Source organism: Vulpes vulpes, chromosome 12 (genome assembly GCF_048418805.1).
Source record: "Vulpes vulpes isolate BD-2025 chromosome 12, VulVul3, whole genome shotgun sequence".
NCBI classification, from domain to species: Eukaryota; Metazoa; Chordata; class Mammalia; order Carnivora; family Canidae; genus Vulpes; species Vulpes vulpes.
Window position 1 is genome coordinate 126190017 of NC_132791.1, and position 23302 is coordinate 126213318.

General features: G+C 37.9%; 1 protein-coding gene across 1 annotated transcript in view; it reads left to right on the plus strand.

Annotated features, from left to right (window-relative positions):
* Window positions 1-23302, plus strand: part of CWF19L2 (CWF19 like cell cycle control factor 2) — a 144942-nt gene that overhangs the window by 70493 nt on the left and 51147 nt on the right. Inside the window, exons 11-12 of the mRNA XM_026006778.2 lie at window positions 18125-18238; window positions 20021-20158. Of these exons, the coding sequence (XP_025862563.2) occupies window positions 18125-18238; window positions 20021-20158 (252 nt within the window). The remainder of the gene's footprint in view (window positions 1-18124; window positions 18239-20020; window positions 20159-23302) is intronic.

Sequence of the window (23302 nt, forward strand, 5' to 3'; positions counted from 1 at the left end):
AGATTGGAAAAGCAGGGAGCCTACTGTTGCTGGAGGGGAATGGTTGGAAGACAGGGAAGTAGAAGATCCAGGTTAGAGAGGCCATGGGAGGCCTGATCATGTGAAGCTTGAAAGTCAGGATGAGGAAGTGGGTTTTTATTCTGAATGAGGTGGCATTAAAGGGTTTCTAGGAGAAGATATATTTTACAGGATGATCCTGGGTTCTTTGTTAAGAGTAAATTGAAGAAGCATGAGAGTAGAAGCTGGAATGTAGAAAGGTTCTGGCAATAATCACACAAAGAATAGTAAATGGCTTTGACCAAGATAGTAGCCTAGGAGATGGTTAGAAGTGGTTAGATTCTTATATGCATAAATGTTTCCTGTATATAGTTTGAAAGGAGAGTAGACAGGATTTTTATAATGGTTTAGATGAGAGGGGTGTATGAGATACAGAGGGAAGGCAAAGTGACTTCAAAGTTTTAAAGCCTGAGCAGCTGGAAGAATAGAGTGGCTGTTCTTGGAGTTGTAGAAAGAAGAGGGGAGTATGTTTTGGGGAAAAAAGTAGTAGTTCTATTTTTAGATATGTTGGATTTGGATGTCTTTTTTTAAATTATTTTTTAAATTTAAAAAATATTTTTAAATTTTATTCACTCATAAGAGACACACACAGAGAGAGGCAGAGACATTCTCAGAGGGAGAATGAGCTCCTCGCAGAGAGCCTGATGTGGGACTAAATCCCAGGACCTCAGGATCACGCCCTGAGCCGAAGGCAGATGCTCAACCACTGAGCCACCCAGGTGCCCCTGGATGTCTTTTAAATGTGGAACAAATAGAAATGTAAGGAAGACAGGTTGATGTTGGAAATTGGGGAATTCTGAACTGGAATTGGAGAGCTCTTGACATTTGACATGGTATTTAACTCCATTATAATTGCATGAAATTAGTGCAGGAGTTAAATGTAGATAGGAAAAGTTGAAGGGCTGAAATGGGTGTATTACAGTGTTGAGAGGTTTATAATGAGGTTTATAACTGATTTTAAAGGATTGCTCTCAAAGATTAATATGTATAATTTAATATCTGTATGTGAGGAGATGAGAATATATGAAGTCAAGTTCCATAGGGTGTTCTTCAAGCTAGTATTATTGATGATTTAGATCATAGTAGAGACTATGTTTGTAAAATTGGCTGTTTTTACTACGTTGTGCCAACTCCTATTTTAAAAAAGTGGTTAACTTAGGTGTCCATTGATAGATGAATAGATAAAGAAGATGTGGTAATGTACACAAGTGGAATATTACCCATCAAAAATGAAATCTTGCCATTTGCAATGATGTGGATGGAACTGGAGGGTATTATACTGAGAGAGATAAGTCAGTCAGAGAAAGACAATTATCATATGCTCTCATTCGTGGAATTTAAGAAATGAAACAAAAGATCAGAGGGGAAGAGAGGAAAAAATAAGATGAAATCAGAGAGGGAGACAAACCATAAGAGACTCTTAACTCTAGGAAACAAACTGAGAGTCACTGGAGAGGAGGGGGATGGAGGGATGGGGTAACTAGGTGATGAGCATTAAGGAGGTCACATGATGTGATGAGCACTGGGTGTTGTATGCAACTGATGAATTACTGACCTGAAACCAATAATATATTATATATTTATTAGTTGAATTAAAAAAAATTAAAAAGTGGTTCACTTAACATTTCTTACACAGATTAAGGAGTTGAAAGTAAGACACTGCAAGTAGAGTTACAAAGTAGGGACTTACAGAGGAAGCTGGACCCAGGGGCACCGTATGGTTGGTCTTATGCACTTCAGCCATACTTAGGTTTTTAAGGTCCTTGTGATCATAGAACTTTTATACTCTTAACACTTCTGTGTGGTCTCTTTGTGCTAACTCTGTTAAATCCCAGATCCTCCTATGATGTGACCTTCCATAGATGCACTCCATTTTCCAGCCTCACTTCCAAGGCCCTCATATAACGTACATGTCACTCTGACATTTACATGTGCTACTAATTTTCTGTGCCAGAGATCACCCTCTTGAAGTTTGTCCACTTTTCAATTTGTCTTTACTTCCTTCTGAAGCCTTTTTTTTCATTCTCTCAAAAAATTGTGACCTATTCTTATTTTGAGACTTAAGGCCCGTAAAGTATTCTCTGTGGCATTTATCTTTTCAGGTGGTATATATTTGTATTCTAGTCATCAGCCTATAATCTATACCTGTTTCTTTCCCAACACTTGTCACTTTATACAAAAGGGTTCTAAAGCTGTGACTGGACTTCAGGGGATTCTTGAAATTGAAAGCAATCAACTGAAAAAACTAAAGCAGATCTTCTTTTAAATAACTTTTTTTCCTGTTGTTTTAAGGATATCCTACAGTAACTGTATCTCCTCTCTTGAGCAAATAAGTTTATAATATTACTAATATCTGTGATTTTTAGATCCTCCTAGCTTCTGAGCAGTGAACCACATAACCCAGTGGAGCAGGATTCAAAGTCGTATTCAAAGTAGTACACAAAATTGACTTTCTGTTTGTAAACTCTTCAGGAAACTGAATAGCCTTGAAGCTTCATATAGAAAGATTTTTATTCTAAGGATTTTTTGACCACAAAGAAAACTTTATCTTCTCTGCAGAGACTGAAAACTTGCACATTTTGTTCAAGTCTTACCAGACATACATGCAAAACCTTTACACACAACTCTGATAGAATTCTCTGTTGCCAGTAAAGTCATTTATTCTCCCAAGGCCAGGACCTTGACTCAACTGCCTTTCAGAGTACTTTTGTTGAGAAATGAGAGTAGAATGCAGAGTTGTTTCCTACTTCACAGAAATTTCCTGACTTATTAGAGGAAAATCCTGAGATGTTTCTTATAAAAATTTTGTGCTTTGGGAGAAAATCCCATTCATAGAACAGTTGAATGAAGAGGAGAGCTTTCATTGCATAGTTTGTGTTAGAAATGCTAGGCTGTATGAACAAGGTAAATCTCATGATTCAGCAATCTATGAATATTGTTTTGGCTCTAGTGAACAGCCATCAGCACTTGTAATTATTAGTTTGCTTATTTCTCTTCCCTTTTAGAGAGTGAAGTATTCAGTATTTAGGATAAGGGCTGTTTCTCTCAGTTCATATGTTGTGCCTGGAGTAACACATGGCATATTGTAGACAACCTCAAGAAACACTTGAAGTATGTGTTATACAAGTGCCTTCAATTAATTTTATCACTGAGAGTTTTCTACTTAAAAATGATCTGTGAACCTCAGAATCCTCTGGTCTGGCCTTCCCACAAGTTCACTTTAATACCTTATTGAAATAGTAACCCTACTGCATAGTATCTCCATCACACTAGTGCTTGGACACTGAGTGATAAGCTGTGGAAGATGACCAGTTCTCTATCAGGACAGGTTGAATCAATCCTCTAATGTAATAGATCCTCGTCTGCATTCTGTAACTTCTCCCTGTTAATGATCCTTCAGTGGAATCACATCGTGGACACATTTAATCTAAGGGAATTCAGCTCTACACTTTGTTTTTTACAATAGTGCACCCAAATCAGTTTATCATTCATGGTGGATAATGAAGTAGTCATTGTGTGATGGTTCAAGGGCTGTAAAATTCTTTTTGCATGGCTGGCAAAAAAAGAGAAAAAAAATTTTATAGTTCCTGGACAGCTCTGTGGAAGGTTTCATAGACATTCTCCTGAAAGAAACTGAGGAATTAATGGAAGGTCTTAGAGGGCCTCGGAGAAACATTAACTAATGAATAATTGAAACAAACTCATCTGTGGCATTTTGTATATAAAGTCAGGTACTTGATTGGTGGTGATGTAAAATATTTCCAATTGTAGTTTGACCATACTTGACCTTCACACTGTGTTTTGACTCGGATTCTTGAATACATGGTGAGTTTTCTATAAAACAATTGCTGTGATTCCCATACTATAGGTACACCTACACTGTTTTCCTGTGTTTTGGCATTCTAGTCTCTGCAACTGATCCTCATAAACACAGTAAAAGAGAAAAAAATTTAATTACAAGATTGAAATGGCTGTTGTGTTGATGCTTTGCCTTTCATTTTTAAGTAGTGAGGTTTGACCTTCATTCAGCAAATACTTTTCAGTTCCTTCTTTGTAGAAATCACATGTATTCTCAGTTTTCTAAATTGAGTATTTTAAATCTAAAATAAACATTGTAGCCTTGCATTTATTCCACTGTTCACCAGTTGCATCACCATGGGTATACTTTACTTGGTAGTTCAGTCTTGCCTGCCACAGAGATCTTCTCCCCCTTTAATCATTTCCCTGGCCAAGCAAAACAGGTCTGGGAGGTACCTATTTTGTATACAGTTCTCCTTCTTTTATTACCCTCCCTAAATTATCTGATTTCTGTGGTCTACAATTAGAAGTATTTTCTATGCATTACTAGAGGGCTTATTTCTTTAAATAGACTATTTCTTTCTTTCTTTTTTTTTTTTTTTGAAAGGTTTTATTTATTCATGAGAGACACACAGAGAGAGGCAGAGACACAGGCAGAGGGAGAAGCAGGGTTCCCAGCGCGGAGCCCGATGTGAGACTCAGTCCTAAGACTCCAGGATCACGACCTGAGCCAAAGGCAGACGCTCAACCACTGAGCCATCCAGGCATCCCTAAGTAGACTATTTCTAAAGAGTAAACATTTTAAGCTAAATTAAAGCCAAACAATTTCATAGATGATACATAAATACACATTTTTTTAAAAATTTTTTATTTATTTATGATAGTCACACAGAAAGAGAGAGGGAGAGGCAGAGACACAGGCAGAGAGAGGGAGAAGCAGGCTCCACGCACTGGGAGCCCGATGTGGGATTCGATCCCGGGTCCCCAGGATCACGCCCTGGGCCAAAGGCAGGTGCCAAACTGCTGCGCCACCCAGGGATCCCTAAATACACATTTTATAGTAACATAGACTCTTAGATCTGTTCACTCTTGCATCTTGTATCAAATTCCTCATGAAATAGTGTTGGCATTACCTGCTAAATATTTCTTAAATCTGCTGTTTTCTTTTCTTATCTACTTTATAAGTGTCAGTTCTTTGCCATCATCATCTGGACCTCTGCCTGACTTTCCCTCCAGGCTCATTGCCTTTGCACAAATCATTTCCTTTGCTTAGACATATTATCCTTCCTTCCCTCTATTTCCTTATCACCTCCTGTTCATCCTTAAAATCTTAACTCAGACATCATATTTTCCTTTGGAAAGCATTCTCTGTGGAAAGAAAACTTATAAATAAGATCAGTTATACAAATATATAATTACAGCTTTGATGGTACTTCAAAGGAAAAGTATAGACATGTGGGGATAGTGAAGAGGGCCCAGTGCAATCTGGGCATCCAGAGAATGTTTTGAGGCCGTAGCCATTAATTTTGGATCTTATCATCATGTTTGTAACTTTGCCAAGGGAAAAGCTTTTCTCTTTATGACAGCTCTCTGTAAGACTTCTTTCTAAGCCACAGAAATCATCTTTAGCACGGGTGCTAAGTGTGAGTGGTGACCCGTAGACATCAGTCATGGAATAGGAAACATCAGCTTGAATGACTTGTTGGCCCTTTGGGGTAGGTTTTTTTTTATTTAAAAAAATTTTTTTATTGTTTCATGAAAAGTATTCTCTCAAATGTAATAATTTAGAGCAACTTGTAATAATTTGGATAGTTGTGATCATATATATATCATGTTGAATTTTGGTATGAAGAATTCTTTTGTGGGCTCTCAAATTGTGAGCGTGGGCCCTCCAGTAGTTACTAAAGCCATAACTAGTTAGTTGGTTTTCTTGGAGAGGGAATGACCCAGGAACACCTCATTCTTCCACCGATTCACCTCTGTTTCCTCAAATGCTCATCATTCTACTGTCATCAGCGTTTCATTGCCTTTTTTTTTTTCTGTTGTATAATTAAATTTAAGGGAAAAATGAAATGCTACTGTATTTGGGCAGTAGTGAGTCCGGAGACTTCCATGTTCTCTTGAAGGGTTTGATTCTAATACATTGTTTTCCAGATTTTGGGGGGAGGTCATGGAAGAATGAGGATTTATATTGTATATTTGCAATTTAAGGGTGCAATTTTAAGTGAAACAAATCAACCCCAAAGTAAATTTTTTGTATTTAAAAATTACTTTGGTTGTATTGTAGTATGCATAACAAGTTAGTTATAAGAAGTCAAATTTAATGTGTTTTTAGGAAAGCTAAAAATAAAAGTTTTTTTTTTTTTAATGCTGTTTTCTTATTGGGGGGGTGATCATTTTATTCAGGGGCTCCAGGGAAAGGCCGAAGAGCTGATAGGACAAGATTGGTGTCCTCGGCCCAGCTGTGATCGCCTCAGCTTTAGAGTTGAGGAAAACAATATGCAGTTTTCAGTTTTGTAGTGTGTAAATATTCACATACCAGACATGTTCTGTGGTAGACAGTTGCTAATAAAGATTTATGAGAAAGAGAAAATAAAATTAGTGATTGGAAGTAAACACAACAAAACAAGGAAACAAAACACTATAAATTATATCATAATGAATCATAGAAAAAGTTTATGCTATTTGTTATGTTCCTATCTACCCAGAAATACCCAGTATATCACCCATGTGTGATTTTCCAAATTAAGTCTAAATATTAAGTGATGAAATATAGTTTGGTTTAGAAATCTGTGCCATTGGAGCATTCTAGGTTATGTTTAATAAAGAATTATTACCGTAAAGAAAACCACTTTGCTTCTAATTCCTTTAGTAATATTTTTTACTTAGTTTCTGTTTCTAAGTTTATTTGATTAAGTTTCAAGATATAATTTTATTTTTCAGGACAGTGGTATTAATTGATGTGTATAATATTATAGCTGCTACTATTAATAGTAATAGATGGTATTTTTTGAGGGCATGCCTGTGTGCCAGGACTTGTCTTAATCATTTATTTGTAGAAATTTATTTAATTCTCATTAAAATTCTATGAAGTCATTTATCTTCATTTTTTGAATAAATTAAATACAGGATGATGTGAGTCTCAGCTAAGTTTTAATTTGGTGGCAAGAAATGAGGTTAGGGATGTGTGTGCAATTTAAAATTATTTAAAGTCAGGATTCCTGGGTGGCTCAGCGGTTAAACACCTGCCTTAGGCCCAGGGTGTGATCTTGGAATCCCAGGATCGAATCCCACATCAGGCTCCCTGCAGGGAGCCTGCTTCTCTCTCTGCCTATGTCTCTGCCTCTCTCTCTGTGTCTCTCATGAATAAATAAATAAAATCTTTTTAAAAATAAATAAATAAAATTATTTCAAGTCCATAAATTATTTAAAATAATTCCTTTGACATTGATGGATGAACTGATGTTTGAAATATAAAATCTTACCTAGATATTGAAACTACTTTTTCATATGTGACACTTATGCAAGTTCTAAACACAAAAATTTAAGTTGCCCTGAAAAGCTCACACAATTAAATAGAAAATTTCTATTATAATAGCACATGGGCTTTAAAATAAATTAAAGAATGTTTTTCTTTATTTTTTTATTTTTAGGTGACTTCTAATTACAAGTATAATATGCATTCTTTATAGAAATGTGGAAAAATAAAGGAGAAAATGAATCACCCTAAATCCTACCACTCAGGGATTATACACTGATAAAATATTTTGAAGTATTTCCCTCCAGTTTTATTGCCTGCCTGCCTACCTTCGTTCCTTCTTAATGACATGTTAAATATTTTTGTACGATTGACAAAGCAATGCAAAGAAGACAAAAAGAAATCTACATTTAAAAAATATTTTTGATGTTTCCCTCAAGTGTCTGTCCATTATAACTGTGCAAGCACATGTATAATTTTACATAATTATAGTCTTTTTTTATTTTGCTTTCCTCTACTCATTCTGTCAACTTTTTCCATGCTGCACAGTTATTTTTTATTAAATGAAATTGTAATCATATCAGCATATTTAGTGTCCCAATAATACAATTTCTAAAATTTATTTTAGGAAGGGAGACTGAAGAAATTTAGAATGACCCATTTCTCCCTGCAAATTTGCCTGCAAAAAAAAAAAAAAAAAAAAAATCACATTTCTTTTAGCAGCTACTCAAAACTTTTGCCATTCTCCCCAGATTCCCTGCTTTATTCTTAGCAGTCTCTTTGCTTCCTGCCTAATGATTGGGAAAACAGAGATTATAAGGTTGAACTTTTTCAATGTCTATCTTTTGACTCTGTCCCCAGAAGATGAATCTTTCTGCATCTCTCATCTGGCAGTGGGAAAGGTTTTCATCTCTTTGACGGCTCCGTTCTTTATCAGAGCTCTGATCTCATTCCCTTTCTGGCCTCCACAACCTTTTCCCACCCTCTCTTGTATGGAATCTTCAGTTTCTCTCTGTTAGCCTCCTTCTCATTACTTGCAAATACACTTAAGTTGCTGTTTCTCTAAAACAAACAAACACCTTTCTTAGCCACTTCGTTGTTCTCCCCTGGCAAACTGGCGGGGCATGGTGGTTCAGGCCAAGGAGCTAGGGTGAGGGGGCAGAGCTGAGAGGGAGATGCTGTGATTTGAGGATGGTTTGTTGTTCTGAGAGGCTGCAGAGTGAGGTATGAGTGAGGAAAGAGTAAAAATCTCTGTTCTCATCCTGGCCCTAGCTTTTAGTTTCATGGTTCCGGTTAACATTTTTTTGTGGATGATCTGTAACTTTAGCTCTGCACTCTATGCTGAGCCCTAAGCTAGTGTTTTCCGTTGTCTGCCTTACTTTTATGAGTGTATCATAACTTCAGGATGTATAAAACCATCCCTTTACATACATACTTTTCCTTCTCTCTTTTTAAATATTTTTTAATTTAAATTCAATTTAATTAACATACAGTATATTATTAGCCTCAGAGGTAGAGTTTAGTGATTCATCAGTTGCACAAACACCCAGTGCTCATTACATTATGTTCCCTCCTTAATGCCCATCACTAGTTACCCCATCTCCTCTCCCTCAGCAACCCTCCGTTTGTCTCTTATGGTTTGCCTCCTTCTCTGTTTTCTTATTTTTCTTTCTCTTCCCCTATTGTTCATCTGTTTTGTTTCTTAAATTATACCTTAGTTTGAAATCATATATTTGTCTTTCCTTTATTGACTTATTTTGCTTGGCATAATACACTCTAGATCTATCCATGTCAAATGGTAAGATTTCATTCTTTTTGCTAGCTGAGTAGTATTCCATTGCACGCACACACACACACATACACACATCTTCTTTATCCATTCATCTGGGCTTTTTTTTTTTTTAAGATTTTATTTATTTATTCATGAGAGACAGAGAAAGAGGCAGAGACACAGGCAGAGAGAGAAGCAGGCTCCATGTAGGGAGCCTGATGCGGGACTTGATCCCGGGACTCCAGGATTACGCCCCGGGCCGAAAGCAGGCACTAAACCACTGAACCACCCAGGGATCCCCTCATCTGGGCTCTTTCCACAGTTTGGCTACTGTGGGCATTGCTGCTATGAACATTGGGGTGTAGATGCCCCTTGGATCGCTATGTTTGTATCCTTTGGGTAAATATCCAGTAGTACATTTGCTGGGTCATAGGGTAGCTCTATTTTCAGTTTTTTGAGGAACCTCCACACTATTTTCCAGAGTAGCTGTACCAGCTTGCATTCCCACCAGTAGTGTAAGACGTTCCCCTTTTCTGTATCCTCACTGACATTTATTGTTTCCTGAGTTGTTAATTTTAGCCATTCTGGCTGGTGTGAGATGGTATCTCATTGTGGTTTTGATTTGTATTTCCCTGATGCTGAGTGATACTGAACACTTTTTCATGTGTCTGTTGGCCATTTGTATGTCTTCTTTGGAGAAATGTCTATTCATGTCATAATTTTCCTTCTTTTAATTGCATGCTCATCCTGCAGTTTTACTGAGTTAAAAACTGTGGAGGTCCTTAATTCCTTCTTCCTGCAGTACATTCAAGTGTCAAGTAATACTATTTTTACCTTGCTTTCCCCCTCCTGTACATACCTTATCTTTTTTTTTTTTAAGATTTATTTATTCATTTATTCATTCATTCATTCATGATAGATATATAGAGAGAAAGGGAGAGGCAGAGACACAGGAGGAAGGAGAAGCAGGCTCCATGCCGGGAGCCCGTCGCAGGACTCGATCCTGGGACTCCAGGACTGCGCCCTGGGCCAAAGGCAGGCGCCAAACCGCTGAGCCACCTAGGGATCCCCATACCTTATCTTTTTACTTTCTGCCGTCACTGCCCTACTTCAGTATCCCATCGTCTCTTGCTTAGAGTATAGTTGTATCATCTCAACTGATCGTCTTGCCACTCTTTCTTTGCTCATTAGAATGTTCTTTAAATTGCCACCAGGCTTAATCTAAATGCAGTTGTAGTAGAGTCAAAAGAACCTGGATTTGGGCAGTTAGAGCCTCAGGTTTCATGTTTGACCTTCTTTGCTCCGTTAGCCAAATTAGTTACCTAGAGACAAGAGCCTTTGAAATATTTTTGAGAACTTGAAAATGTAATATAAATTTAAAATTTTTCTAAAAAATGAGTATGCCTTTACTTAGAAGTCTTTTAGCAGCACTGGATCTTTGTGCTTTGTTGGGTTTGTTTCCTTAACTTCTTAGCCCTTTACCCTTTGACCTGTGTTTCCAAAAACCCAGTTCCCTTGCACCCAAGAACATATCTGTTTCTCCATCCTGTGTGATCGGTACTACTTGACTTATACTTTATCTTACTTAAGAGTCTAGTGGAGATTTGCATAAACTCCCTGTTTGCTCTTTCTCGTCCTCTCCTTGCCATTTAATTTATGAATTCCTTAACAACAGGGTCTATATCTTGTTCACTGTATTAGACATATTCATGCTCTTGGATTATATAGTGATAGAAGTGGTTTTGAGTGGTAAGAGTTCATTGATCTAATGGAATGAAATGCAACAATATTTTTAAAAAATGAAAGGTCTGCAATGTTTTTTATTTAATTTTATGCCAGTTATGGACCTGTCTTTTCAGATTGCCCATGATTTCATCCCAATGCTAGACAGTATAGTAAAATGTGTGAAAAAAAAAATAAAATAAAATGTGTGAAATCAGCAGTTAAATTGGTCTTGGTTGTTGCGACCTTAATCAGGCACTCAAGGCCTTCTCCAAGATGTGTGCAAACTTGCATTTAGGTGAAAGAAATTTTTTGCAGTTGAAACACATCACCAGTTAAAGGAGCATTGACAATTTACCTTTTCTTTTAGAAAGTCAGTGTTTACTAAAATACCATTTTTACTCATTTTTTTAAATTTTTTTATTTTTTTATTTATGATAGTCACAGAGAGAGAGAGAGAGAGAGGCAGAGACACAGGCAGAGGGAGAAGCAGGCTCCATGCACCGGGAGCCCGACGTGGGATTTGATCCCGGGTCTCCAGGATCGCGCCCTGGGCCAAAGGCAGGCGCCAAACCGCTGCGCCACCCAGGGATCCCTACTCATTTTTTTTGTAGAGAAATAGAGTAATAGAAATAAGTTGTGATGGAATGACTAAAGGAGAGGAAATAGATCCTCGCTAGTAAAATGTGGCTCAATAATACATGTGTTATAAGGTTTTTAAAATTAAATGAGATATGTTTTAGAACTTTATAAAATTATGTAAATATTAACTTGTATTTGGAAAAGTTGTCTTTGTTTTTATTTTTAATTTTTAAAAAAAGATTTTATTTATTTATTCATGAGAAATACAGAGAGAGAAAGAGAGGCAGTCTCATAGGCAGAGAGAGAAGCAGGCCCCCTGCAAGGAGTGTGATGTGGGCCTTGATCCTGGGCCCTGGGATCACCCTCTGAGCCGAAGGCAGACACTCAACTGCTGAGCCACACAGGCGTCCCTTACTTTGTTTTTAAATAGGAAAAATATAAGGCAGTTTTCAGGTTTTACCGCTATTGTTGACATATTAAATTACATGTCCTTAAATTTATCTGTTTCATAAGCGTCAAAATAACAAAAAAATTATATCAAAAGAATTCTATTATTTAAATGTGGAAAGATTTTAGAATGTCAGTTAACATTTAAAAATTTCTCAATCTCTTTCCATCTCTCATCTGCCTGCACCCTGGCAAATGCTGAAAGGAGCATAGTTAAAAATATAATGTAAAGTTACGTGTTTTTTCAGGTAGTTTCATACGTAAGGATTATGAAAAAGCAATGATGAAAGGACATTGAATAATTGAATTAGCTTTCATATTATGCCCGTGCCAGGTGTTATCCTGGTGCTAGAAAATCTTTGCTTAAAAAAATTAAAATCATTAATTAATGTGTCTCCAAATAATCCAGCTGTAGTCTAGCATTAATTTTTACTTACTCCAGCATTGACAGGGTTGCTTGAGGAACTGAAAGGTCGTGGTCCTGTGTGTATTTTCAGTTTGTGTCAGGCTGTTTCTTATCTTCTAAATCTCAGGATTGGTGTAGTTTCACAGGGATCCCTAAACCCTAATGTGTTTGGAAAATTGTGGAGCAGCATTTCAGAGTGCTCTGACTAGAGGTGGATTAGTGCTATGAGGCCTTCGCTCTGTATGAGAACATAACAATCACAGACACAATATAAAAAGAGAATTGAAGGAGATGTAACATGCTTGAAAGTGAAGATACACTTCTCTGAATTGAACAAAAATATAAAACAAATGTATGGAGCTGGAGCTTGCAGGGATCTAATTCCAAAAATCGGCAGAGCAGCTGAGAGCTCAGCTCCTTTGACATTAATGGGAACTAGATTTCCTCACATAGCCTCTCCCAGCCTTAGCCTGGCTTGAGGACTTCTGAGAAAGGAGTCTGGAAAAGGCCTGGAGTACTTTGGGCTGTAGCGCCTAGGAAATGATGAGGATGGCAGGTGTTTTAGATGGAAGAAGGCAGACATAGCTTTGCAGCCATTACCTGGACAACGTGAAATAGCCCTAGTGTCACAGGGTGAGATACTGTTGTAGAACTGGGAATCCTCATGGACTGGGTGAAGATGCTGTCAAAATTCCCATTTATTGAAGGGTAAGAGGAGGCAGAGAGGCAGGAGAGAAGGGAAGAAAACCCCTCCCATTTAAGCTTGCACACTTGCATGCTTAAGTGTTATCCTACAGAAAGGTAGTAAAAAATAATTGGTAAGTAAAGACTCCTTGCCAGTGAATTTAAAATGTAGGCACAGTCTCAAAAGGACTTTAAGTATGTTTAGTAGCTTCAGTTCTGAGAACAGAATAATATTCTGAAAAATATATGAAACAATTGTAGATGTATATGAAGCATAATAATATCCTAGGAAATTTAGAGATGAAAGGGGGTAAATCCTAGGTAAGACTCAGATAAAGAAAGGATTTGATAAGTAAAAGAGACCTAAAAAGTAAAAGCTAATATTTATTTCTCACTTTATTCCTAAACATTGTTTGAAATAACCTATATATATTAATTTGATCATGAAAATACCTTGTTATTTTGTTTATTTTTGTAAATTAGGAAATCGAGGTAATTAAGTCATGTGCAGGGTTCTGTAAGGAGACAGGGTTGGCACGTGGGCATTCTGGCCCTGGGATTCACAATTGCATGCTGTGCGGTCTGTGGCATGGGCCAGGAGCTCGGTGCAGAAGAGAGAAGAGAAAACATATCAAAGAGTAGAAAATGAAATAGCTGAAATAGAAAAACCAAAAGTAAGTGGAAGCGATCAAAAAACTAAGAAAAGAATTAATAAAATAAATAAGCCTCTAGGAAGTCTGATCAAGTGGAGAGGGGAGGCACCAATAAAACAGTATTAAGAATTTAGAAAGGGAGGCATAACTAAGGCTGCTTGGAGTCCATCTGGTACCATCACAGGCTTAGCAAAAGGTGCTTCCTTTGAGCATCTGTAGCCCTGTGAATAAATATACACATTAACAAATAGCCTTGAGCCAGGATACATGTCTTGGTGAATGGAAAGCAGCTCAGTGTTTAGTCCACTCACTGTATTGGCTGGGAACTTGTGAGTAGCGAATAATCTGCTCTCTGTGGACATAATTAGAGATACAGGAGAGATTGTTTAAAAATCATGCAACTCCTGTGAATTTTAATAACTGCCTAATTAATGAAATTTTAAAAGAAACATGTTTTATGGCCTTCAGTGATGACGGACTTGCAGAACACCAACTGGTGGGAAAATCTGAGCTAGTGGGGGAGTTTTCCTTTATTTACGAGATGCCACCAACGGCTTTCAAACAAACATTTAGAATTTTTAAATACCAGCTTTGAAGTAAAGTGATGTATTCTTTTTCCCTTTCCTTTTCTTTTTAATCAGTGTGTTACATCTAAATATTGCTGGAAGGCCTGTATAAAAGAAAGGCAATGTCTTGAGCCATTTTTGGACCTTCTCCACATGCTGGAGGCAGCCACATTTAGTTTCTGGCTGTTTCTTCTAGCTTGGTTGTTTCATGTATTTTTCTGTGTTGTCTAGCTTTTTAACCATGTCAGGTTATACTGGTTTTCGTGGTGGCCATAAGTGGATATCTGGCCCATATTGACAAATGAAAGGGCACCGGGTCCTATTCTATTACCCTCCCTGTTAGAACTTGCATCTGTTTTTTATCTTTTTTTTATTTTTTATTTTTATTTTTTTAAAGATTTTTAAAAAATTTATTCATGAGAGAGAGAGAGAGAGAGGCAGAGACATAGGCAGAGAGAGAAGCAGACTCCATGCAGGGAGCCGGATGCGGGACTTGATCCCAGCACTCCAGGATCCTGGGCCAAAGGCAGGCGCTAAACCGCTGAGACACCCAGGGATTACCCCCCCTTTTTTTAAAAAAAGATTTTATTTATTTATTCATGAGAGACACAGAGAGAGGGGGGGGGAGAGAGAGAGAGAGAGAGGCAGAGACACAGGCAGAGGGAGAAGCAGGCTCCATGCAGGGAGCCCGACGCGGGACTCGATCCTGGGTCTCCAGGATCACACCCTGGGCCAAAGGCAGACACTAAACTGCGAGCCACCCAGGATACCCACTTGCATCTGTTTGTAATATTATCAGGCAGTTGCAAGTTTTTATCTTGCTTGTTCTCAGATAATAAAAGTAATCATTAAATGATTCTGAATTAGTTTTATCACCTGAAGAATAATATAGATCAAAGGTTGGCAGATTCTCTACAGATCAAATAGAAATATGTTAGGCTTTATGGGCTTTCCAGTATGTGTCATGGCAACTCCATTACATGGCTTTTAAGCTGTCACAGAATGAAAGCAGCCACAGACCATATATACAAGAGTGAACATGGCTCTGTTTCAGTAAAACATTATGGACACTAACAGAACTACATACAATTTTTATTTGTAATGAAATATATTATTCTTTTGAATTTCTCTCAACCATTTAATAGGGTGAAAACCACTGTTAGCTTGTAGCACCAGCGGTAGGCTGGATTTGGCCAGTGGGCCTCAGTTTGTTGATCCTGTTGTAGGTTCTTAAGTAAGCCCCGCATTCTGTATTAATGTAACACCAAATATGGAAATAGCTCATATTTCTGTCTTGGGTACCCAGAGTGGGAACACATGGTGTCCCTGGGGGTGCCCAAGAGACAGGGAGTAGAAAAGCACAGAGAAGAGGAGCATAGATGGAGTGCAGTGGGCAAGCAGTGGGACTAGAATTAATTTGTCCAAGGCACTCGTTTGTTAATTCTGTCTATCAGGCACCATTGTTTTTTGCTCCATCCGGATACTATAGGGACCACCTAATGCGTAGCTTGGTCTTTGGTCTGTAAAAGTGGTAAAGACAGATAATTGTAAGTAGACAAATAGCTACTGAAAAGATTATGGTCTAGCAATACAGACATGCCTAAAATTATTTAGGAAGTGAAATGGACAGTAAACTTAAAAAAACTGTGAACAGCTAGAGAAAAAGTGAATTTGAAGAAGGCCATAGTACTTGAATTTGAAGGGCTTACATAGTATGTTCAGGTGCTTGGCCTTTATCCCACTATCTAGGACAGTGATTTGCAGAATGTGGTGTAGGAGCAGAGTGCTTTTTGTTTTGTTTGTTTGTTTTTTGTTCTTTTGGATTTTCCAGACTATCAGGGACTAATAGTTTTGTAAAGCACAATACAAATTATAGAAAAATGAAATAAAGATAGTCTAAAATATAGGTCCAGATTTTAATTTAGATTGAACCAACATAAGATTACTCTTTGAGATTGTGATAAAAGTTTATAAACACTCAGTTTTTGTACTTAACTCATCAAGGACTGATAAATATATCATGGCTGGTAATTCTCAGACTGGCATTGGTCTGTGGGCTACACTTTGAATGGTACTGGTTTCTCCTAGGTGATATGGGGTTCCTGCAAGTTTTTCAACAAAGTGACACAATTACAGTTGTGTTGAGCAAAATGATTTTTTTTTTTGTCAATACTAGTGACAGGTTCAGGCTAGAAGGATGGAAACCAAGGAACCCTGGAATCATCAGCACTTGGAGTGTAGCTCAAAATGGAGGAGAAAGTGAAGTTGACTCTCTTTATGCTGATTAATTCATGTAGACAATGATTCTCTTAATAGGCTGCACACTTCTTGTAGGCAGGTACTAAATTCTTTTGGTAACTAGTACTTTTTAGAATATTTAATGAATGAATGAGTCAGAGAGATAAGGCAGAACTAGGAAAGAGTATTTAGAAAACTGAAATAAGAGTTTCAGGCTGAGAATGTAATAAACAGAATCAGATACTTTCAAATCAAGGAAGATGATAATTGATAAGTATGTATTAGAATTAGTAATTTGAAAGTCCTTACGGAGATCCACTTTAGCAATTCGATAAACTTAGATAAAAAATAATGTGTTGCCCATCTCAGTTACCCAGTAAGAGAATGACGAAAGATACCCTTTAAAATATGATAGATACATCATTAATTAATGTTAGTTAATTGAAGAAGAAAAGTAGTGAAAATAACTTTACTATCTACTTAATATCATATGTGAAAATAAGATCAGTAATATGTATTTTTTTTCCTTCCATCTTAACAGGGGAACTAAATATTAAATGGACTTCACATCAATTTTTAATAATTGATTCTGATTTGAGAAAAAATTGAAGTGTGAATAATCTGGCTTGGTCTTGTTTCAAACTACTTTTTAATAAAATAGTTATGTAATATTTCTTATGTGATCCTTTGTTAGAACCTTTCCAATAGGGCAGCCCGGGTGGCTCAGCGGTTTAGTGCCGCCTTTGGCCCAGGGCGTGGTCCAGGAGACCTGGGATCGAGCCCCGCATCGGGCTCCTTGCATGGAGCCTGCTTCTCTCCCTCTGCCTGTGTCTCTGCCTCTCTCTCTCTCTCTCCCTCCTTGTGTGTGTCTCTCATGAATAAATAAATAAAATCTTTAAAAAAAAAAAGAACCTTTCCAATAATGTTCACTTTCCTCATTTAATCTTCTGTACCATACCAGCCATGTATTTGGCCAATACTTTGTAGGAAAAAGATTATGGGTTGAAAATAAGTGGGATATAACTTCTAAAGAGTCAGAGAAGTGGAAAGCATTTTAGGGAAAGAATAGAAGTTGGGTTGAGCATCATTATAGCAGCTAATTTAGCAGGTTTGTTGTGTCATTTCATTGCTTTCATTTTCCTTTTTTCTTTTTCCTTTTCCTTTCTAGAGAGGCAGTATGTGTGCTTGAGCAGGGATAGGGGATGAGACAGAGAGAGAATCTCAAGCCTGACACAGGACTCAGTCTCATGACCCTGAGATCATGATCTGAGCTGAAATCAAGAGTTGGACACTTAACTCACTGAGCTACCTAAACACCCCTCATTTCTTTATTTCTTATAATCAGATTTTCGTAGCATCTTTAAATTGAAGAAACATGCATTAAACAGGAGATTGGCTGCATAAATTATGGGCACTCCCATATAGTACTGGTATGAATATTGGTTCTTAGTCATCTTTTAATATTGTCTAGATGGAAACGTTGTTTGAAGTTTGCTTCTATGATTGCTTCTTTTTTAAAAAATAATAAAATGAACTTTGAATCCTCCCCTGCTTTTCTCTGAAAAGATCACAATCATTTTACATTACATTGGGTAATGAAATTCCAAGAGACTGAGGATAATCTATATGGGAAAGCTAGAATTATTTTTATGCTTTTTTTTTATTACTAAATATAAATATTCAGTACTCTTCACAGTATGTTTAAATGTTATCTTTCCATAGAATGAAGACCAAGAAGTGATCCTGGTCAGAACAGATCAGTCTGGAAGAGTGTGGCCTGTGAATACACCAGGAAAACCTCTGGAACCTAAAGGAGGAAGAAGGAAGAGACAAATGGTATGTTTAACATAGTTCTTTGTTTATTAAATCAGAATTCCTCTCTCCCCCTTGGCTTTCTTTGCATCAGACTACTTCAGGATATTTTCTGTAATGTAGGTTTATAATACAAACATTAGAAGGTAGTAAATTATATTATTATTTTTATTTTGGGGTATATCCCTTTATATTTTACAAAATGCAATCTGATTGAACTATGGTTTTCCAGTAACTGGGAACGTTGAATGTTTAAGGCAATTTTAATTTTTGGGGAGCAGAGAGGCATAGGGAGAGAGAGAGAGAACTTAAGCAGGCTATACACTTAGAGCAGAGTCTGATGCGGGGCTTAATCTCATGACCCTGAGGTCATAACCTGAGCTGAAATAAAAAATCATATGCTTAACTGCCTGAGTCATACAGGCACCCTGGCAGTTTTACTTTTGAGCACATTTTTTTGCCATTATTTCCAACTTCTTTTACATATTTATCATAGCTCTTAGGGAAAATTCTTGTGTTAGCTAATTTGAGTCATGGTGATGGGGTATCAATACACAATAATGTCTTAATTATGTAGTTCCTGTGATCTTTTATAAACCTTATTTTCTTTTCCATCTTCTAGCTCTACCGTTTTTAGTTCTCCCTTGAGGGTCTTGAGATGGTAAAAAATGTATTCTGTTTTCCTAAGTTAGATTTTTTTGTTTTAAATTTAAAATATCATACCAGTGTTGGTTGGGTCCAAAGATTGGTTCATTTGTTTTTTCAGTGTTGATTATTTGCCTCTTGAGTGCCTATACTGCCAGAGATAGTAATTTGTTCAGCAAATAGAGTGGGATAGATCCCTCTTCTAATGAAATGGGAGGAACTAGGGGTTTGAAGCAGAGATGTAGCAGGAGAATAGTGAAGTTTGAAATAATGAAAGGACAGAACTCGCCAGCCAGTCATCGGTGCATTGCCAGATGACGTCAGGCTTTTTGAGTCGCCTCTGACCGAGCAGTACAGGTATCAGGGTCAAGAGGGCAGACACTTTTGTTCAGGATTGAGGTTTGCCTGTTGAGTATAGTGAAAGGATAAGAGAGCCAGAAATTAAGGACGTGGAGCCTGAGAGTGATTGGAGTCCTGGAATAGAAGATTTAGTCTAGTGATTTCAGGAATACTAATGTCGGGAAAAAGTATGGGAATGTGGTTCCGAAGATCTTGGAGGCTGAAGAGCAGGTTTTATTTGGAGAAGGAAATGTGAGAATAAAGGAATGTGAGGGAGACTTGACTTGAGAGGAAACAAATAGCACTCTTCTTTTCCACATGTAGGTATAGAACCAACTGATAGGAAAACCGAGGATTGATTTAGATGAGAATCAGAATGTTAGCTTTGTTTTTGATAGAGCTGTATGACATGAGTTTGCTCATATTTCACCTCTGTCTTTGATGTGCTTACTTCATCTCTGAATGACTACAGATTTCCCTCCATGGTGGTAGGATTGTTACAACAAGAAGAGCCACTCAGGCACCCGGGAGAAGGGTAGAGATGGGAGAGAAGAAGGGATAGAGCATTTCTACCTTTTCCCCAAAACCCAGAAATCAGATAATGTTGTGCTTCCATCCCTGGGAAAGAGGAAAGTAATGGGGCAGAGATAGAAGTATTCTATTGGAAGTCCCTCCCTAAGGAAGCACATAGAATAGGATAAGCTGAAGGGAGAGACTGTGATCTGGAGTGGGCTTTTTACATATAATGTCAGATTTACAGATGTTAACTAAAAATACTTCAAACACCCATGTTTTCACTAAATAATGTTCATTTTCTCATAGGCTTCAACCCATGAAGAAAAAGAAAGGGTTAGATACTTTCATGATGATGATAATCTCAGCCTAAATGACTTAGTCAAGAATGAAAAGATGGGAACAGCAGAAAATCAAAATAAACTTTTTATGAGAATGGCATCTAAGGTAAGATATGTTCCTAGGATACCTTTCAATTTTTAGAAGCTGATTACTCCATCTAGCATGATCTATTTTTTAGAGAGCTCATTCTTTTTGAACTTTATTTTATTAAACCAAATCTTTTCTAAGACCTATCAGGAACAGATATTTTGGAATTGATTGGGAAATACATACTTGGGATTTATTTTGTTTTTAAATATAGACTCTGGTTTAGTTTTTTTATGTATAGCATGAGAGTGTTAACTGTGTATTTGATGTGCCATTTAAGGGAAGGTTTTGGGCCAGAGTTTAATGTCGGCAACAGGCTGCTAGTTAGGTGACCGGTGAATTTTATCTTAATGTTCCTTCAGTTCTTTATAATTATACCACAAAGAGTATATTTAAAGTAACATTATGGATTACAGAGCAGGCATCTTGGAATAATCTTAAATCTATTTAAAACTTTGTATTTATATAGCATATTTGTATGAAAATATGTATTAGTACATCATTACGGTTAGCAGGATTAGTTTTTGTTTCTAAATTTTTTTTTTTTTTTTTTTTTTTTTTTTTTATGATAGTCACAGAGAGAGAGAGAGAGGCAGAGACACAGGCAGAGGGAGAAGCAGGCTCCATGCACCGGGAGCCTGATGTGGGATTCGATCCCGGGTCTCCAGGATTGCGCCCTGGGCCAAAGGCAGGCGCCAAACCGCTGCGCCACCCAGGGATCCCCCTAGTTTTTGTTTCAAATAGCATTCTTGGTTGCAGTCCTTTCCTTTTTTTTTTTTTTAATTTTTTAAAAATTTTTATTTATTTATGATAGTCACAGAGAGAGAGGCAGAGATATAGGCAGAGGGAGAAGCAGGCTCCATGCACCGGGAGCCTGATGTGGGATTCGATCCCGGGTCTCCAGGATCGCGCCCTGGGCCAAAGGCAGGCGCCAAACCACTGCGCCACCCAGGGATCCCGGTTGCAGTCCTTTCCAAACATTACCCAAACGTTTTTTGTGAAAGAGACATATTTGAACTCAGCTGTGTAACGGGTTTGGCTCTGCTGGGGTTTCACTCAGCTTGCTGTCTAGATTTGCAGATCAGGTTTTACTGGAGCACAGTGTCCACATTTGTTACATCTTGTCTGAGGTTGTTTTCACCCTACAATAGCCGAGTTGATTGGTTGTGACAGAGACTTTTCAGCCCACAAAGCTGAAATATTTGGAATAATTCACTCAAGCCTGCTTTGGGATAGCAGTGGTTGCTTTTCAGTGGTGGGAGTTTGAACTTGGTATCTGAGGTTCAGGAGGAAGACCTTTTATAGTATACATTTTTTTAGACTTTTTTTTTTTTTTTTTTAACTTTGTGAATATACTGCCTGGTGAAAAACTTCACTTAATGAAAACTAGAATAGAAACAACAAAGGTGTCTATGTGTGTATGTGTGTGTTGGGAGGAGTAAAACAAACTTGGGTTTAAATAGAAATGGTTATTCTTCCCATCACCAAGAGTTGTATGGGTTTAAATTTAGCCTGTAAGATCATTTTACTTCTATTTATTTAGAGGGAAAGACTAGAAGTGTCATAGGTTCTGGGAATTCAATGTAGAATGAAGGATGTATTTTTATGAAAGTTTCTTTTCAGAAACGGACAGACCATTTTATGTGGAACTCTGAATTATTTAGTTTTAGTTATCTGAGCATAGTCCATTCAGGTTGACACACCAGGTTAAAAGAATCTTGTTGTAAATTGTAATAATCATTTATTACTTCACTGTTCATGGAACACCTAATCTGTGTGAGGTAGATACATTCTTGGTGCTCAGAGCAGGGAGCTGATAAAGTCAGTGTTCCTCCCCTCATGGAGCTTATATTTCTAGTGGAGGAGACAAAGTGAACACATGCTTGAATTAAAATATTACATAACAAATACTATACAAAATGGAAAATGTTGCTGCAGGAAGTACAGTAAACTAGAAGGAGATAGGCTGGTGTTCTCAGTAGAGCGTTAAAGGAAGGTCTCTCTGTGGAGGTGATGTTTCTGCAGCCTGTGAACAGTCAGGGCGTGGTCCAGGTGAATATCGAGGGGAAGAATATTCATGCAGAAGAAGCAGCAAACACAAAGGATATGAAGCAGAGGTGAACTCATAGAGCCTAGGAAGACAATAGGGTGACACCTGTGACTGGGAAAAACGGGAAAGGAGTAGAAGAAGAGGTGGGAGACGTAGCATGAGTCACATCTTTTAGGTCTTAACAGGCCAGTGTGAGAGCTTGTGGCTTTCCTGAGTGATGGGTTGTAAGTAGTGTTGAACGTTTTGATTAGGACAGTGTCATGATCTGGCTTATGTTTTGTAGTTGTCGCACAATTCTTATGTATCCTGTTGTGTTTTCTTCAGTGTTTGTTCTCTCTGCTTTTTGATTGTGGAAGTTCCTTTTGTTCTCTCCTCAGCCATGCCCAGTCTGCTCATAAACCCATTAGGAGCATTCTTCATGTTTGTTGTAGTGTTGATCTCTAGAAGTTCTTTCTGGTTCCTAGGCTTTCTATCTCTCTGAGCCAACGCTCCTGGCCTGTGTACTTCACCAGTGCTCCTAGTCATATTCTCCTGCCTGGTGGGGAAGAAATGGCTAGAGGGAGCTGGGGTTAGGCGTGTCCCTTGCCTCAGGTGGGCTAGGCTGTGATAGAACCCCCGTGGGTGAAGCTGCAGTGAAATAGCTCCTCCTGAGGGCTGGCCTTGGAAAGAAGAGGAGAATGCTCTGGTGTCTATCAAAATGCTTCTCCTGCTGCTGGAAGCAGGAGAGTTTCTTCTGATCTTTACTTTGAGGACCTGGTGGTCCTCAAACGTCTAGAGGTACGTCTAGAGGTACAACTGCTTTCCCAATGACTGGGTCCCCTGGAGTATTTAACTCAGACTTCCCCACTCTGTCCATGCTGAGCCTCCAGTCAGTTACAGTTTGGGTTTTCCTTCCCGGGCACTGATTCCCACAGGACCATTGCTTTCCACACATGTAAGTTTGTGATTCTCTGTACCCACCTGTCTCCCTGGTTTTGAGGTGGTCACTTTCCTGGGAGATCAAAGAAGCGTTGTTGATTTTTCATTTTTTTTTTCTTCTTTGTACTTGTTGGGACAGAGTGGCAACTTCTCAGCTCTTTAAATGCCAGATTGGAACCTGTTGGTTTATCTTT